The 18710-nt window shown below is 40.1% G+C and overlaps 2 protein-coding genes across 4 annotated transcripts in view; one reads left to right on the top strand and one right to left on the bottom strand.

Moving 5' to 3' along the window:
* The window catches only part of stradb (STE20 related adaptor beta), a 30884-nt gene extending 15397 nt beyond the window's left edge, over nucleotides 1-15487 (bottom strand). Inside the window, exons 1-8 of one of the 3 annotated variants that reach the window (XM_061904713.1) lie at nucleotides 15332-15487; nucleotides 10991-11085; nucleotides 8579-8660; nucleotides 3426-3506; nucleotides 1024-1126; nucleotides 826-947; nucleotides 595-703; nucleotides 403-526 (exon numbers count right to left, since the gene is read on the bottom strand). In XM_061904713.1, the coding sequence (XP_061760697.1) occupies nucleotides 403-526; nucleotides 595-703; nucleotides 826-947; nucleotides 1024-1126; nucleotides 3426-3506; nucleotides 8579-8590 (551 nt within the window). In that variant the 5' untranslated portion in view covers nucleotides 8591-8660; nucleotides 10991-11085; nucleotides 15332-15487. The remainder of the gene's footprint in view (nucleotides 1-402; nucleotides 527-594; nucleotides 704-825; nucleotides 948-1023; nucleotides 1127-3425; nucleotides 3507-8578; nucleotides 8661-10990; nucleotides 11086-15331) is intronic. The other 2 variants (XM_061904715.1, XM_061904714.1) reach the window with 2 other exon arrangements.
* Nucleotides 15488-15535: 48 nt separating this feature from the next.
* trak2 (trafficking protein, kinesin binding 2) overlaps nucleotides 15536-18710 on the top strand; it is a 45534-nt gene continuing 42359 nt past the window's right edge. The window contains exon 1 of the mRNA XM_061904716.1: nucleotides 15536-15674. The gene's annotated coding sequence lies outside the window, so the exon portion shown is untranslated. The remainder of the gene's footprint in view (nucleotides 15675-18710) is intronic.

The following is an 18710-nucleotide window of genomic DNA, read 5'->3' as shown; positions in this document are numbered from 1 at the left end:
TCAGTATCGGCTTCAAAAAATATTTGTTGAACATCCTTAATAAATGACGTTAAATCTGAGAATGTACAGCATATGAGATAAGGTGCAACATACAAAAACTTGCGTTTCTTCTTTGTACCAAAAACTGATTAGGAATACACCCCAACCTTCAGGGTCATTGTTCATTTGCACAATTGGATTTTAATGAAGGTTTAATTGCTTATGCATCACAAATCAAACTGCACTAGACATTGAGTTCTAACTAAACAACCTGCAGATGTATAACTGCTCATACTTGATAAACTGTATCTGAAAAGGGGGATTACTTTGAGTCAGTGTGCAAGGCCAAACCACCCCTAATAAAATAGGTCACAGAAAAGGTACAGTACTTTGTATCAGATGTGAGAAAAAACAACACACTACCTGTGAACGTAGCCCATGCGGTGCAGGTACTCCAATGCTTGCAGCACACCATAAAGCAGGTAAGCTATAAGGGACTCACTCATGCCATCAGGGAAATGGGTTCTGAGTAGGGAGTGTGCAGAACCTGTGAGCCATGGATCAGGAAGTTCAAACCACAGTCTGTGAGGGCTTTTTGGAATGTGTTTTACGGACCGTAGGCCATGAGCGGCGTGAGGACCCACAGCTGGCAGCAAGAGCTAAAGACAAGTCGGGACGTCAGTAGGTTTGGATGACGGAACCTTCGAGACAGAAGAACCTCATTCTGGGGGAGGGCAGGGATGCAAGTGACTTTCACAAACTATGATGGCTGTGAAGAATCTAGAATGTTCTTTGGGACCAACAATGTATCTCCTAAGCCCTAACTAACAATAGAGTGATGCTCACCATGAGCTGCAGAAGCTCCTCCTCGGTGACCTCATCCAGGTTGGTTTGTTTGACCGCCACCATCTGGCCGGTTGGGGTATGGCGTGCCATGTGCACCTGGCTCAGGTTGTTAAAGCCCCGCCCTGACAGAGAGAGGATAGACACACCTTGACATCACAAGCTTTCAATATGATATTGCAAGAGTTAAGGTTCTCTAACCAAGCTCAGTTAGAAACTGGTAGTGGGCCGGTGTTGCCGACAATGTCGTACTGCTGTCACCGCCCCCCATTGTCGGCCTTTCATGGTCACACAAAGAGACCTGCTGTGGAAAACAAGACATAAATCCCATTATTGTTCATACTACATTGAATCCGACTTTGAAAAATACCTTGGTATTAACATCTTGAGAGTCACAACTGCCAACGAAAAAACAACGGAAAAAAAAGTATGACAGTGGAAACGGTTTAAACTGCTCTATGGCATGGTTAACCACCGATTTCCGTCGTGGAGCCTATATACGTTTCCATTCTGGTCAATGTGTCTCACCGCCGGTTTGTGGAAATCCGGGATGGTAGATGTTTAGAAGCTACGTGTGTTTGATCATTGGCACCAGCCCTCTTTCTGGTTCAAAGAGGAAATGCCCCTATAATGCACATGCACGGAGAAAAAGTTGTTGTTTTGAGTGATTTATGGTCTCGCTGGCCTGCTTAACAGTGGCCACTGCATCTGTTTTTTAAATACTTTCGTTCACAAAAACCTCCCCTGTGGGTGGGAATGTGCTGCAGGTATGTACACGTGGAAGGGACATGAAAAATGAAAGCCCATCAAATCCAAAAGTTCCTCCTGTCAATGGGAAATGTTGTATAAAGTTTAAACTTCCAATTTTGAAAAATATAGACATTTGTTAAATCTGCTCTCTCAAACCAATACTGATAAAAAATAGCCAAGGTAGTTTTATAGTCCGGTATGATGCCCAATTTAAATCTTTACCCCAAAAATATGCTACTTCTATGGATGTCTAATGTGAACAAAATGAGTCTGTGAACTGATGAACCTGTGCACAAAAAATGACATCAAAAGCAGAACACTATGTTCACGGAAATTAACATGTCCCTAATTTGTGTTGTCATTCCTCGCAAATGTATGTTTATTTCAAGGAATTTTTGCAAACTTGACTCGGGACCAGTCCCAGGTATCAAATCTGTACTGTCTGCCTTCAAGTGGCAGAAGCATGTACGATTACACCACCAGGGATTAACAGATGTGAATTCTGCTGTTTTATTCTCTTATTGGTGACAGAGTAGAACATTTAATGTATAGCACCATTCATTAATTGCGTTGACATTTTTAATTCTCAGGGTAATATCGTTCCAAAGTATGTCCCCTTTAGACTAAATACAGTATTTGTACTTTACCAAAAACTGTAGCATGATTCTGTTTTTCAAGTGACAGTAGAAAACCCTATTTGCAGTTTTGAACCTACAGTGGGGCAAAAAAGTATTTAGTCAGCCACCAATTGTGCAAGTTTTCCCACCTAAAATGATGACAGAGGTCTGTAATTTTCATCATAGGTACACTTCAACTGTGAGAGACAGAATGTGAAAAAAAATCCAGGAATTCACCTTGTAGGAATTTTAAAGAATTGTTTTGTAAATGATGGTGCAAAATAAGTATTAGGTCAACCATTCAAAGCTCTCACTGATGGAAGGAGGTTTTGGCTCAAAATCTCACGATACATGGCCCCATTCATTCTTTCCTTAACACGGATCAATCGTCCTGTCCCCTTAGCAGAAAAACAGGCCCAAAGCATGATGTTTCCACCCCCATGCTTCACAGTAGGTGTGGTGTTCTTGGGATGCAACTCAGTATTCTTCTTCCTCCAAACACGACGAGTTGAGTTTATACCAAAAAGTTCTATTTTGGTTTCATCTGACCACATGACATTCTCCCAATCCTCTGCTGTATCATCCATGTATCCATTTTGGTATAAACTCAACTCGTCGTGTTTGGAGGAAGAAGAATACTGAGTTGCATCCCAAGAACACCATGCCTACTGCGAAGCATGGGGGTGGAAACATCATGCTTTGGGGCTGTTTTTCTGCTAAGGGGACAGGACGATTGATCCGTGTTAAGGAAAGAATGAATGGGGCCATGTATTGTGAGATTTTGAGCCAAAACCTCCTTCCATCAGTGAGAGCTTTGAATGGTTGACCAAATACTTATTTTCCACCATAATTTACAAATAAATTATTTAAAATTCCAACAATGTGATTTCCTGGATTTTTTTTCACATTCTGTCTCTCACAGTTGAAGTGTACCTATGATGAAAATTACAGACCTCTGTCATCATTTTAAGTGGGAGAACTTGCACAATCGGTGGCTGACTAAATACTTTTTTGCCCCACTGTATATTGAAAAACCTATACTATACATTTATGGCAGCCTACCCTGGTGTGAGTAATATATGAGTGATGAATTGACTTTCATAGAATTTTCAGACTGTATGGGCTCGGAAACCTCAGTAACAAGTGACTCAATGTAAAAAATGTTCAAACATAAATTAAGTGAGGTGATGATAGTCAGGAAAAAGCATCAAACATTGTTTGTCCATTGCTACTGACCAAGTGTTGCAGACTGGTGTCCTCATAGCACTCTTCTATATCCATGGGCTGGACCTGAGTGGTGGAGATGCAGGAGCAGTCCTAGTGAAAGGGAAGTGGGGGAGGCGAGCACAGGTGAAAAGCAGCTAGTGAGCAATAGTTGAGGACTGGAAAAGATGACAGTTAAACGGCAAATGGGCAATAATACCGAGAATCTTCCGGGCAGGTGATACGAAGTGTTTGTTGAATGCGGAGTGACAGGAGGGATGCAAAAAAAATACACAAAAACACCATCCCACTCAAGACAAATGAGTCTTCACGCAGGTTCAGTGTTGTGGCACATATTGTGGCAGTACATTAAAAGGGACACATAACTGCCAACCAACCATGGATCCCCACCCTAGTGTCCATCACCTGAGAGGTACAGTCAGTCACTTAGTTCGCAGTGGTTAACCATTTTGTCCCTCTTTAAAGTTGTGTGGTGAATAAAAGGTTGGTTTCTTGTCTTGAAGTTTATTTTGATCATATAAGCCAGGAGTGCCCACACTTTTTCTGCAGGCGAGCTACTTTTCAATAGACCAACTCGAGGGGATCTACCTCATTTATATATATCATTTATATTTATTTATTTATGAAAGAGACATTTTTGTAAACAAGTTAAATGTGTTTAATGATAATACAAGCATGTGTAACGCATATAGATGTCTTTCTTTCACGAAGACAAGAATATAAGTTGGTGTATTACCTGATTCTGATGACTTGCATTGATTGGAATCAGACAGTAATGATGATAACGCCCACATTTTCAAATGGAGGAGAAAAAAAGTTGTCCTTTCTGTACAATACCACATGAAAGTGGTTGGTTTTTGGCATCTAATTCATCCAGCTTCCATACACTTTACAAGAAAAACATTGGCGGCAAATTCCGTAGCTTGCTTGATTGACATTCACGGCACCCGAGGGTCTTGTGGGATGACGCTGGCTGCTGCCAGTTCATTATTACGAAAAAGTGACAGAGAGGAAGGCGAGAAACACTTTTTATTTCAACAGACTTTCGCGCCGTCCCTTCCGTCAAAACTCTAAAGGCCGACTGCACATTTCCTATCTTCACAATAAAAGCCCTGCTTCATGCTGCCTGCGCTAACAAAATAAGAGTCTCGGAAAGCTGGCGCGCACAAGTTATGTGCACGCCAGCTTTCTGAGGGTTTGCTTGTGCACGCCAGTTTTCCGAGACTCTGTATTTAGTTAGCGCAGGCAGCATGAAGCAGGGCTTTTATTGTGAAGATAGGAAATGTGCAGTCGGCCTTTAGAGTTTTGACGGAAGGTACGGCGCGAGAGTCTGTTGAAATAAAAAGTGTTTCTCGCCTTCCTCTCGGTCATATTTTAATAATAATGATCTTGCAGCAGCCAGCGTCATCTCACAAGACCCTCCGGTACCGTGAATGTCATTTAAGTGACGTCTTGGTGAAGATTGATGATCACTAATTTTTAGGTCTATCTTTTTTAAAAGCCTGGCTCGAGATCGACTGACACACCCACCGCGGTCGACTGGTAGCTCGCGATCGACGTAATGGGCACCCCTAATGTAAGCAGATTCAACATAATACATTACCGTATTTTTGGGACTATAAATCGCAGTTTTCTTTCATAGTTTGGCCAGGGGTGCGACTTATAGTCAGGAGCGACTTATGCGTGAAATTATTACCACATTACCGTAAAATATCAAATATTATTTAGCTCATTCACGTAAGAGACTAGACGTATAAGATTTCATGGGATTTAGCGATTAGGAGTGAAAGATTGTTTGGTAAAAGTATAACATGTTCTATATGTTATAGTTATTTGAATGAGTCTTACCATAATATGTTACGTTAACATACCAGGCACCTTCTCAGTTGGTTATTTATGTGTCATATAACGTACACTTATTCACCCTGTTGTTCACTATTCTTTATTTATTTTAAATTGCCTTTCAAATGTCTATTCTTGGTGTTGGGTTTTATCAAATAAATTTCCCCCCAAAAATGTTACTTATACTCCAGTGCGACTTACATATATTTTTTTCCTTCTTTGTTATGCATTTTCGGCAGGTGCGACTTATACTCCGGAGCGATTTATACCCCGAAAAATACGTGACATATTTTTCATTTCTCTTTACAACATTCTCAAAAAGCAGCAGGAAGAAGCTAAGCTTATTTAATCCTATCATATTTCCATTTCAAAGTAGTAACTTACACTTAAATTCACTTCCTGTTTTCAATTTCTACCACAATTTACAACAATTTCTCGATACAACAATTCTCTTCATAAATAGTTAAGTCACTTATGATTCATTTAATGAAATAAACAATAACTTATTTTCAAAAAGGTATCATATTTCTTCTTCCCTAAACTTTGTAAACACTTTGAGTTTGAACTTCTTAAACTGGATCATATTAGTACGTTGTATTATTTATTTGCATAATCCATACCATAATTTAATTCTACATACTAATATGCTAATGGTCGTAAGTGTTGTCCAAATATACAAATATTTTAAGTTATATATTTCTTGGAGGTTATATTTCTAATTTTTTGTTGGGAAAAAATGTACATTCTTGAGAAGAAGGTTATAGTTTGCTTTGTACGTCATTTTAGCTGTGTGCAAATGCACAAAGTAATTGAATTTCAATATTTTGGGTTTGCATGTTATCTATAGCTAACATTATGTATTATTCTGACTATCCTCTTTTGTAACACAGTTAGTAAATGTAGAATGCTATTGTACTTATTTCCCCCATATAACTCAGATATTAGGGACGGTGTGGGGCAGTTGGGAGAGTGGCTGTGCCAGCAACCTGAAGGTTCCTAGTTCAATTCCCACCTTTTACCAACCTCATCACGTCCATTGTGTCCTTGAGCAAGACACTTCACCCTTGCTCTTGATGGGTCGTGGTTAGGGCCTTGCATAACAGCTCCCACCATCAGTGTGTGAATGTGTGTGTGAATGGGTGTATGTGGAAATAGTGTCAAAGCGCTTTGAGTACCTTGAAAGTAGAAAAGCCCTATACAAGTATAACCCATTTACCATATGGTAAAACTAGCAAGCAGTAGAAAATATGGAGTGAATTTTTGTCAAGAATACATTTGCTTAGTTAATTATTGAAATATTTATTGCCACCTTGTGTTGTATATTTTTACATGAAATTTCTAGTTAATTTGATCTATTATTACACAAAAAATGTATTTCTTTAACTTTTTCAATTTCTGCTCCACCTATTTGTATTTGTGTCTGATTTTCTCTTCTACTGTTACTGAATAACATTACTTTAGTTTTACTGGAGATTCAAAGACAGTCCGTTTTTGTCAAACTATCTTTTTTGGACTGTTGAACGACTGAAGTTCTAAATCAAACAAGAATGGGAACGAATTCCACTTTCAAAGCTTCAACAATTAGTTTCCTCAGTTCCCAAACGTTTATTGAGTGTTGTTCAAAGAAAATGTGATGTAACACAGTGGTGAACATGCCCTTTCCCAACTACTTTGGCACGTGTTGCAGCCATGAAATTCTAAGTTAATTATTATTTGCAAAAAAAAAATTAAGTTTATGAGTTTGAACATCAAATATATTGTCTTTGTAGTGCATTCAATTGAATATGGGTTGAAAAAGATTTGCAAATCATTGTATTCCGTTTATATTTACATCTAACACAATTTCCCAACTCATATGGAAACAGGGTTTGTACAACATAACAATGAGAATAGGGAATAACATATAGAGAATAACAATAGAGAATAATATTGAGATAGGCACCAGCGCCCCCCACGACCTCAAAGGGAATAAGCGGTAGAAAATGGATGGATGGACAACATAACAATTAAAAATAAAAAACAATTGTGGGCTATCAACAATTTAATTTTTTTATGATTTCAACAAGAATTCCACCCATAATTAACCGCTGTCTGCATAATGATTGTACACACTTTCTGCTAAACCACCACAGTCTGACATGATACCCACTGCTATTTTGGTTTGTTATTAAACTTTATATAAAGCACCCTATCATTTATTAATTCACAGTTTACAAGCAATATCTAATGTGTTAAAAAAAGTTGAAATTAAGTAAATTCTTCTAGAGAGACGACAATATAACAACTGTTAGTGTGTCAGCATTGTCGCAGTCAGTATACAACACATAAGAGGAGCATCACATCGATCCATAAAATGGTGGTGACGATATGAAGTAGCATCTTCCAGTGATCAGTTCTATATTTTTAATTTCTCCAAAAAAAAATTCCGTTGTTTTTGTAACTCAGGAAATAATTCCTTGGACACTTGAAGACTTTTAGTGAGAAAATCAATGGATTTTTAAAAATATGATAGTTTTTGCTTTTGTTTAGTTTTTGCTTACTATTTACTTTGTTTTACGCAGACAGTTATATGAAGTAGTTTAAATAAAGTAATGATAATGATAATTGTCAATAGCACTCACCATAAATACATTTGAAAAATTAACAGTTAATACATATAATTGGAATTAGCAGAATAAAACCTTGATCGGTACATTCCTCCTGTAAACTACACCCAAAATATTACAAAAGTACTTTGAAAAAGACATGCACCTGATGATAGGTTGATTGGCAAGACTAAAATTGGCCCCAGTGCGTGAATGTAAGTGTGAATGGTTGTCTATCTATTGTTGGCTCTGCGATGAGGTAACTACTTGTCGAGAGTGTACCCCGCCTTCCACCCGAGTGCAGTTGGGATAGGCTCCACTCCCCTCCCACAAGCCAGAGGGACAAGCGGTAGAAAATAGATGGATGGATGGATAAATGTTTAAAAAAGTTTATGATCTCACTGACTGGCTTAACAGTCAGTGAAATAAATATCTTTCCCTTGTGAATGATCGTGACTCGCATCTGATCACTGATTGGTCAGTTGGCAAAAAGGCAGCCCAGGAGAGCCAATCAATGAGCTTGTGGATTGGACAGAAAAGGGACAGGCTTCAGTCAGAGCGGTGGTTTTCCGCCTCGCAAAAGCGTTTGACTTTCCCCCATGCGTTACAATATTCTTGGACATTTAAAAGTGCAGGGGACAAAAACTGCTGTTTGAAAAAGTGCACTGGACATGTGACACCTGCTCCCTCTTCACCCACAGATTACATCCAAACATGGACACTGCTACAAAATCTTACCAAGAAAGACATGGAGTCTTTAAGGCGACCCTCAAATCACAGATGTTTTGCATTCGTCCGCCAGAGGACTGCAGGACACAGACTGCAATGAAGAGAAATATACAGTCAAACAAGTATTATTTGATCTCCTTCTAATTTTGTAGTTTCATCTCCTTAAAAAAACAAACAATCCAACACTTATGGTAGCTTTATTTTAAAAACAAGAAAATACAGAAAAAAATAGATTATAATATAATTTGTATTGGATTAAGGAAAAAAGTATTTAATCCCTAAGCATAAAGTGGTTTAAGTGGGCGGAGGTGGGACAGCTACTTTACACACACAGGATGCACCGACAGCCTCGCAACTACTCGGTAGTAAAAACCACCGCAAAGTAACAAAAATTAAGAGGAAAAATATTCAGGCTTCAAACTGAGTAAGCAGATGAGCCCATCAACATAGACAAACGAGCCAGTATGCCAAATTTTTTGGAAAGTGATGGCAACAAAACAAACCACCTGACTGAGTTTTTCCAAATGGGGAAAAAAACTGCACTTCAGATGTTCAATATTTATTGAAGTTCAAATTTTGAGATTAAGAGGATTTTTTATGTTTGTTTACTTATTTAGGATAATTAAACATTATTTACCTTCCAATTACAATAGTAAAAATACCAATTATCAATAAGTGTGTTGTGTTTAAAAACGGTTAGTTTCATTATCTTTAATACTATATATAATCATTACATTGCATGTAAATTACAATAATTTGCTCTTCAAATAATGAAGACAATAATATTGTTTATTCGGCAATAATTTCTGGGATAATATGTCATTGTCATTGAATGGGCCTAAGACCAGAATGTCCGGCACACTGTGAGGTGACAAATGTCACACTGTCTGCAAAACAGAGCGTTGAAAGGCATCCAAAACTGCTCACACCAAAATGCATTAAGCTCATGATTTGATGCTTTGGTATTGTTTAACAAGAGTATCCAACACTGTAAAAGAAGAACATCATCATAGCTTGTCTTGTCTTTCGGAATTCTGGGCTCATCCCTCACCTTTTTCACAATTAGGGGTGTAACGGTACACAAAAATTTCAGTTCAGTACGAACCTCGGTTTAGAGGTCACGGTTCGGTTCATTTTCGGTACAGTAAGAAAACAACAAAATGTACATTTTTTGGTTATTTATTTACCAAATATGTAAACAATGGCTTTATCCTTTTAACATTGGGAAAACTATATTAAGTTTGCCTACGTTAATCCACATTAAACTGCCTCAAGTTGTTGCTTTGATTAAATAGAATGACAAAACCTTTCTCCTACATATAAAAAGTACAACATTAAACAGTTTCAAGACAACTCATCATGCCTAATTTATCACAGCATTTGGGAAGCCTGTAGTTGACTTTTATTATGTAAATGTTATATTTTTATCAACATGTGATAGCAGGGACTCTGCCATTCAAAACTAGGCTGCTACATTACTAATGATTAATTTAACTATTGCTGAAAAAAAGAGTACAAAAGCAACAGTAGAAACTATTCATCCCTGAACACCATGGAGTTCATGTTAGTTCAATGCAATAACACAGACAAGGCTTTGCTGCCCCTAACACACACACACACACACAGCAAAATGAGTTAACTTTACGCTAAAAGCTAATTAGCCTTCACCTCAAGCCAGAACTGCGAGCGAGCTTAGCTGCATTTTAAGTTTCTAGAAGGTCAACGGGCTCATAGTGATGTCAGTAATAGTTGTTGTGACTGGGAGGTGTTTTTTATAATTTGGGGAGAGTACGATGTCCGCTGCTCTTCTGCTAAACAACTATCTGCTCGACGCTGAAGCATTGACTACATGCGCTCTGAATACGCACTGCAGATTGGCTGTTATATCGCTCTGAATACGCACTACTGATTGGCTTTGTATGTAACCAATCAGATGGTTGTTTGGGTGGGACAATGCTGGGTGCTGACACAGAGGCAGAAAGCAGAGCAGCTTGTGAAGACTTTTGCTCACAAACTTGTTCGGTACACCTGCGTGCCGTACCGAAACGGTTCAATACAAATACACCGACCGTTACACCCCAACTCACAATCATTCCAACATCACTTGCAAGAGCTCGAGAGCAAGTGTTATACTGATATACCGTTATCTTGTTATTGCTTAATTTTTGGATTATCAAATAATGTGGTGGTAAAATAATTATTGCTGGTTGGTAGAGGGTCAAATACTTATTTCACTCAATTAAATATTACTCAGTTCACATTCAATGTTTATTATAACTCCTATTAATGCATATTATGTTGCTCTGTTAAAATAAACCTGATTTTTTTATATACCTTGGTATAAACATTTCCTTTAACGTATGTGAAAGAATGAAAATGCAGCAGCATAATGTGACAGGCAGCTATCACTCTGCAGCTTACCTGGATGCTGGGTTGATATGCATATCCAAGAAAGAGGGAGGTCCACTTGGCATGTTGGTTGACATCAGGTGCAAATATGCAGTCAAGTTTGTATCCTTAAAGAATTAATTTGATTATATTTTATTCAGTAGCATTTTTAAGAAAAACATTTCCCCCCCCGAAAATCAGATAAGCTGATGTTACCCAAAACTTAATTTCCTATACTAAGTAAACCAATATATACAGCAGCTCTTTACTCAAATCAATGGTTCTCAAATATTTTCTGTCATAACCCCCATGGGATACATAAAAATGTGCTGTGAATGGTGACCTGAAAGGAATTACTCCTGAAAACGTCACAATATGTATTTATTTTTAAAACACACTATGTAAGTTACATTCTTTATACCTGTGGTTCTCAAATGGGGGTACGTGTACCCCTGGGGGTACTTGAAGGCATGCCAAGGGGTACGTGAGATTTTTTTTAAATATTCTAAAAATTGCAACAATTCATCCATCCATCCATCCATTTTCTACCGCTTATTCCCTTTGGGGTTGCGGGGGGCGCTGGTGCCTATCTCAGCTACAATCGGGCGGAAGGCGGGGTACACCCTAGACAAGTCGCCACCTCATCGCAGGGCCAACACAGATAGACAGACAACATTCACACTCACATTCACACACTAGGGCCAATTTAGTGTTGCCAATCAACAATTAAAACATCCTTTATAAATATATTTATTGAATAATACTTTAACAAAATATGAGGGTAAGTTCATAAACTGTGAAAAGAAATGCAACAATGCAATATTCAGTGTTGACAGCTAGATTTTTTGTGGACATGTTCCATAAATATTGATTTTAAAGATTTATTTTTTTCTGAAGAAATGTTTAGAATTAAGTTCATGAATCCAGATGGATCTCTATTACAATCCCCAAAGAGGGCACTTTAAGTTGATGATTACTTTTATGTGTAGAAATCTTTATTTATAATTGAATCACTTCTTTATTTTTCAACAAGTTTTTAGTTATTTTAATATCTTTTTTTCCAAATAGTTCAAGAAACACCACTAAAAATGAGCAATATTTTGCACTGTTATACAATTTAATAAATCAGAAACACTATGACATAGTGCTGTATTTTACTTCTTTCTCTTTTTTTTGACTGCGCTTTCCAAACTGACGGACTACAACTTTTCTGGGATGACGGAGAGCATTAATCGAAGAAAAAACACTGAGGTGGTCCGTGTTTTTGAAAACAAAAGGTTGGTGTACAAGTCATAAACTAATAATCCAATTCAATCCAATCCAATCCACTTTATTTATATAGCACATTTAAACAACAAAATGTTTCCAAAGTGCTACACAACAATATTAAAAACAACATTCAAATACTATCCTGAGCTCCACCAATGAGTGAATAAAAACAACAAAATTACATATAAAACCAAGATAAAATAAATATGATTAAAAACGATTTTAAAGGGTAAAAACAGGGTTCACTGAGACAGAGGGGTTAGTGTGTCTGCTGAGGTAGTTAAAAAGCTCCTCGGTGGCAAGGCCCCAGAGGTGGATGAGATCCGCCCGGAGTTCCTTAAGGCTCTGGATGCTGTGGGGCTGTCTTGGTTGACAAGACTCTGCAGCATCGCGTGGACATCGGGGGCAGTACCTCTGGATTGGCAGACCGGGGTGGTGGTCCCTCTCTTTAAGAAGGGGGACCAGAGGGTGTGTTCCAACTATCGTAAGATCACACTCCTTAGCCTTCTCGGTAAGGTTTATTCAGGTGTACTGGAGAGGAGGCTACGCCGGATAGTCGAACCTCGGATTCAGGAGGAACAGTGTGGTTTTCGTCCTGGTTGTGGAACTGTGGACCAGCTCTATACTCTCGGCAGGGTTCTTGAGGGTGCATGGGAGTTTGCCCAACCAGTCTACATGTGCTTTGTGGACTTGGAGAAGGCATTCGACCGTGTCCCTCGGGAAGTCCTGTGGGGAGTGCTCAGAGAGTATGGGGTATCGGACTGTCTTATTGTGGCGGTCCGCTCCCTGTATGATCAGTGTCAGAGCTTGGTCCGCATTGCTGGCAGTAAGTTGGACACGTTTCCAGTGAGGGTTGGACTCCGCCAAGGCTGTCCTTTGTCACCGATTCTGTTCATAACTTTTATGGACAGAATTTCTAGGCGCAGTCAAGGCGTTGATGGGTTCCGGTTTGGTGGGCGCAGGATTAGGTCTCTGCTTTTTGCAGATGATGTGGTCCTGATGGCTTCATCTGGCCGGGATCTTCAGCTCTCACTGGATCGGTTCGCAGCCGAGTGTGAAGCGACCGGAATGAGAATCAGCACCTCCAAGTCCGAGTCCATGGTTCTCGCCCGGAAAGGTGTTGAGTGCCATTTCCGGGTTGGGGAGGAGACCCTGCCCCAAGTGGAGGAGTTCAAGTACCTAGGTTTCTTGTTCACGAGTGAGGGAAGAGTGGATCGTGAGATCGACAGGCGTCTTCAGTAATGCGGACGTTGTACCGATCCGTTGTGGTGAAGAAGGAGCTGAGCCAGAGGGCAAAGCTATTAATTTACCGGTCGATCTACGTTCCCATCCTCACCTATGGTCATGAGCTTTGGGTCATGACCGAAAGGATAAGATCACGGGTACAAGCGGCCAAAATGAGTTTCCTCCGCCGTGTGGCGGGGCTCTCCCTTAGAGATAGGGTGAGAAGCTCTGCCATCCGGGAGGAGCTCAAGGTAAAGCCGCTGCTCCTCCACATCGAGAGGAGCCAGATGAGGTGGTTCAGGCATCTGGTCAGGATGCCACCCGAACGTCTCCCTAGGGAGATGTTTAGGGCACGTCCAACCGGTAGGAGGCCACGGGGAAGACCCAGGACACGTTGGGAAGACTATGTCTCCCGGCTTGCCTGGGAACGCCTCGGGATCCCCCGGGAAGAGCTAGACGAAGTGGCTGGGGAGAGGGAAGTCTGGGCTTCCCTGCTTAGGTTGCTGCCCCCGCGACCCGACCGAAGATGGATGGATGGATGGAGGGTTTGAATTGGTCCAGGTTATTGGGGACTGTTAGTACTGACGAACAGGTGTCGCGGTGTGACTGCAGCCAGGCACGTAAGAAAACCCACGTCTCTCTGGCAACGTCTCTGTCGCTTTCACTCATTTGCCGCTTTTCCACTAACGCAGGGGTAGGCAACCCAGAACATTGAAAGAGCCATTTTGAACCCACATAACAAAAATTGTCTCTGTCTGTAGCACACAACACTGTCAAGCCCCATTCACATATAACTTGCGGGCCACACTAACATTAAACTTTCATGTTAAGGTGGGGGCCGCAAAATAACGGCTGCGTGTCTGAGACCCCTGGTCTAAATTGGTAGGCGACAACATAGCTATCTGTTCTATCCTTACGCATCTGCCCCGACGTACGGTTTGTTGGAAAACAAACAAACATGCATACCGTATTTCCTTGAATTGCCGCAGGGCATATAGTATGCGCCTGTCTTGAATTACTGCCGGGTCAAACTCGCTTCACAAAATAATTAGCGCATGCTTAGTATTGTTGTAAGCATTTCACCAATCTCGTGCACTTTGCAAATTATATGCATTTCCATTGTGCGCAAGCTATTTTCATTTCGCAATACGAGATTTTGTTTGAAAATGGTGCGACCGTGCAAATGGATGGTTTGCGGACGGCTGAAGAAGAATTTGCGGAATTCTGCACAGAAAGCTACATCGAACAGAAGAACAACAGCAAAACAGTCTCCCAACACTGCGTGGATGGCATCAAGGGTTAGGGTTAGTAGCCAGAACTTCCAACACAATCAATATATAGCTGGAAGCAATTTCCAAAATTGCCAAAAAGATTGTGCATTATACAAATTGCGCCCATTGATTTGCAAAATGTGCACCACACATTATTGGAAGCAATTTGCAAAAAGATTGTGCATTAAACAAATTTGCAAAATGCGGTTGCGCATTTTGCAAATTGCTCACATTGGTATTGTCCCTACAACAGTATTACCGCCAGGTGAAACTCGTGAAGTCACGAGTGACACTTCCCCTGTCATCATTTTCAAAATGGAGGAGGCTGATTTCAATACCGGTAATTTGAAATCGCATAAAAATTAACAGCTATTCAGTAGGATTTAAGGTCCAAGCTTACATCACACTCACATTTTTACTGCATGCCTTTGGTAAGTGCCGGAGTGAGAAGAGGTTTTGAAGTAATTAGTGCATGCCTACTTTTACCGCATGCCTTTGGTAAGCGCAGGAGTAAGAATAGGTTTTGAATTAATTAGCGCCCGGGCGGCAATTCAAGGAATTACGGTAAATAGGTTTGCATTTAAAAACATTGCAGCAAAAACGTCGTTACCTGCTTCCCACAGGCTTGGGTCTTCAATGTGTAAACGTTAGAATACTCTGAAGCAAAACCGTTTTTGTCGACACATAATTGTTTTAAAAGTATTCCATTTTTAACCACGTATGTATGTAGTGTATTGAGCAAGACTTTTTTTTAATTTGAGACAGATGGCTGTCGCGGGGTGAAAACGTCAACAGACAGTCGTCGCCGTTTGATGACGTCAAATGCCCTCTTCCCTCCTCCGGGTCCTCCCTCGTTTCCTCTCTTGTTGTTTGGTGGCTTTGGATGATCCTTGTCACCGTTTTCAACACATTTTACTGGGATCACCCATGTCGTGGAATAATATTGACACCGGGTAAGACCAATCGCTATTTAAATGTTATTAGATGGCAGCTCGAAAAGCAGAAGAGCTTATTTCCACGAACCGCAGTGAGATTGTCATCCTCGCCCACTCGAGCTAAACCTTCTCTGGTTCCTTCGTTATTAAAAATAAACTCTATTTGATGTAATATTTGACTTATGGTCAACAACAAAGAAGTGCGAACCTTCCAACATGTATTTTCTGCTAGAAGTAGACGTATTATGATTAGGGCCGTCATTGGTTAGCTTTGTGCAATCAATGTCAGTAGCTGACGAAGGGCGAGCAATGTTTTAACCTCGGAAATATCCACAGCTCAGTCCAATAATCTGTCTTGTTTCTCATTGCGGGCAATGTGGTAGACATTCAGAAAGTGAAGGAGATTTTATTTTATTTTTTAATAAGGACTTTTCTAGGGCAGTGGTTCTCAACCTTTTTTCAGTGACGTACCCCCTGTGAACATTTTTTTTAATTCAAGTACCCCCTAATCACAGCAAAGCATTTTTGGTTGAAAAAAAGACATAAAGAAGTAAAATACAGCACTATGACATTAATTTCTGATTTATTAAATTGTATAACAGTGCAAAAATATTGCTCATTTGTAGTGTTTTTATTGAAAAAAAGATATACAAATAACTAAAAACTTGTTGAAAAATAATTAAGTGATTCAATTATAAATAAAGATTTTTATCCATAGAAGTAATCATCAATTTAAAGTGCCCTCTTTGGGGATTGTACTAGAGATCCATCTGGATTCATGAACTTAATTCTAAACATCCATCCATTTTGAACCGCTTATTCCCTTTTGGGGTGGCGGGGGGCGCTGGCGCCTATCTCAGCTAAAATCGGGCGGAAGGCGGGGTACACCCTGGACAAGTCGCCACCTCATCGCAGGGCCAACACAGATAGACAGACAACATTCACACTCACATTCACACACTAGGACCAATTAACATCAATATTTATGGAACATGTCCACAAAAAATCTAGCTGTCAACACTGAACATTGCATTGTTGTATTTTTTTCTCCACAGTTTATAAACTTACATTCATATTTTGTTGAAGTATTATTCAATAAATATATGATTTTTGAATTGTTGCTATTTTTAGAATATTTTAAAAAAATCTCACGTACCCCTTGGCATACCTTCAAGTACCACCAGGGGTACGCGTACCCCCATTTAAGAATCACTGGTCTAGAGTGTACCCTGCCTTCCGCCCGATTGTAGCTGTGATAGGCGCCAGCGACCACAAAGGGGAATAAGCGGTAGAAAATGGATGGATGGATGGATAAGGATCGCCATTAGCTGGTTGCCACAACAACCCACAAGTCTTCCTCAATACAATTACAAGTAAAAGCATATAATTATAACTAAACAATACAGACACAAATAAAAAAATAAAAGCATCCTTAAGGAAACGGGCAAACAATTTACAGTCACGGAATAATAATTACCATATAAATATAACTACACAATATAAAATCAAACATAATAAATCATCAACAAGCAAACTAATTTAAAAAATTAGATAAAATATTACTTTCATTTTAAAAACCTGTTCACTTTCAATGCCGGTGAGAATTTGAGGCAGGTTATTCCAGAGCGATACAGATCTATAAATAAAAGATTTCGGCAAAGCATTCTTCCCAGGACGAGGGAGTACAAAATGCCCCTCACTGGACGCCCTGGTATTAAGATTAATGTATTTCCTTGAATTGCCGCCGGGGCGCTAATTAATTCAAAACCTCTTCTCTCTCCGGCACTTACCAAAGGCATGCAGTAAAAATTTGAGTGAGATGTAAGCTTGGACCTTAAATCCTACTGAATAGCTATTAATCTTCTTCCCTTTATGCGATTTCAAATGACCGGTATTGAAATCAGCCTCCTTCAATTGTAAAATAATGACAGGGGAAGTGTCACTCGTAATGTCATGAGTTTGACCAGACGGTAATAGTAAGCATGCGCTAATCATTTTGCGAAGCGAGTTTGACCCGACAGTAATTCAAGGCAAGCGCATACTATATGCCCTGCGGCAATTCAAGGAAATACAGTATGCATAGTGCTACTGTGAACTATTTGGGCCATGAGAAAAGCAGGAGTTTTACTACCGGTTACTGATTTGAAGAATATGAGAGTATTAGCTGACAACCTGTTCTGCACTGTTAGCCAGGAAAGAGAAGCATGCATTTGGTTTACATTGGTTCTTAGTGAACAACCCAGAACCAGCCTTGCTGCCCTATTCTGGACAATCTGGAGCTTACTGATCTCACCACTTGCAGCAGATGCAGAGAGGGAACGTATTAATGTCGTAATCAATTTTAAAGTTAAGAAATATACTGACTGTACTGGCTTTGGAATTAGTAATAGATGTAGTCTAGACCAGTGGTTCTCAACCTTTTTTCAGTGATGTAACCCCTGTCAACATTTTTTTTATTTCAAGCACCCCCTAATCAATCAATGTTTATTTATATAGACCTAAACCACCAGTGTCTCAAAGGGCTACACAAACCACAGCGACATCCTCGGTAGAGCCCACATAATGGAAAGGAAAACTCACCCCAGTGGGACGTTGGTGACAATGATGACTATGAGAAACTTTGGAGAAGACCGCATATGAGGGGAACCCCCCACGCCCCTTAGGGAACCGAAAGCAATGGATGTCGAGCGGGTCTAACATGATACTGTGAAAGTTCAATCCATAGTGGATCCAACACAACCGTGAGAGTCCAGTCCAAAGTGGATCCAACACAGTAGCGAGAGTCCCGTCCATAGTGGAGCCAAAAGGAAACCATCCCAAGCGGGGGGCGGCTCAGCAGCACAGAGATGTCCCCAGCCGATACACAGGCGAGCGGTCCATTCTGGGTCCCGACTCTGGATGAGCGGTCCATCCTGGGTCCCGACTCTGGACAGCCAGTACTTCATCCATGGCCACCGGACCGGACCCCCTCTACAAGGGAGAGTGGGACAGAGTAGAAAAAAAAAAGAAACGGCAGATCAACTGGTTTAAAAAGGGGGTCTATTTAAAGGCTAA

The sequence above is a fragment of the Nerophis ophidion genome, linkage group LG06, assembly GCF_033978795.1.
Source record: "Nerophis ophidion isolate RoL-2023_Sa linkage group LG06, RoL_Noph_v1.0, whole genome shotgun sequence".
NCBI lineage: Eukaryota > Metazoa > Chordata > Actinopteri > Syngnathiformes > Syngnathidae > Nerophis > Nerophis ophidion.
This window is presented reverse-complemented; position numbering and strand designations above follow the sequence as displayed.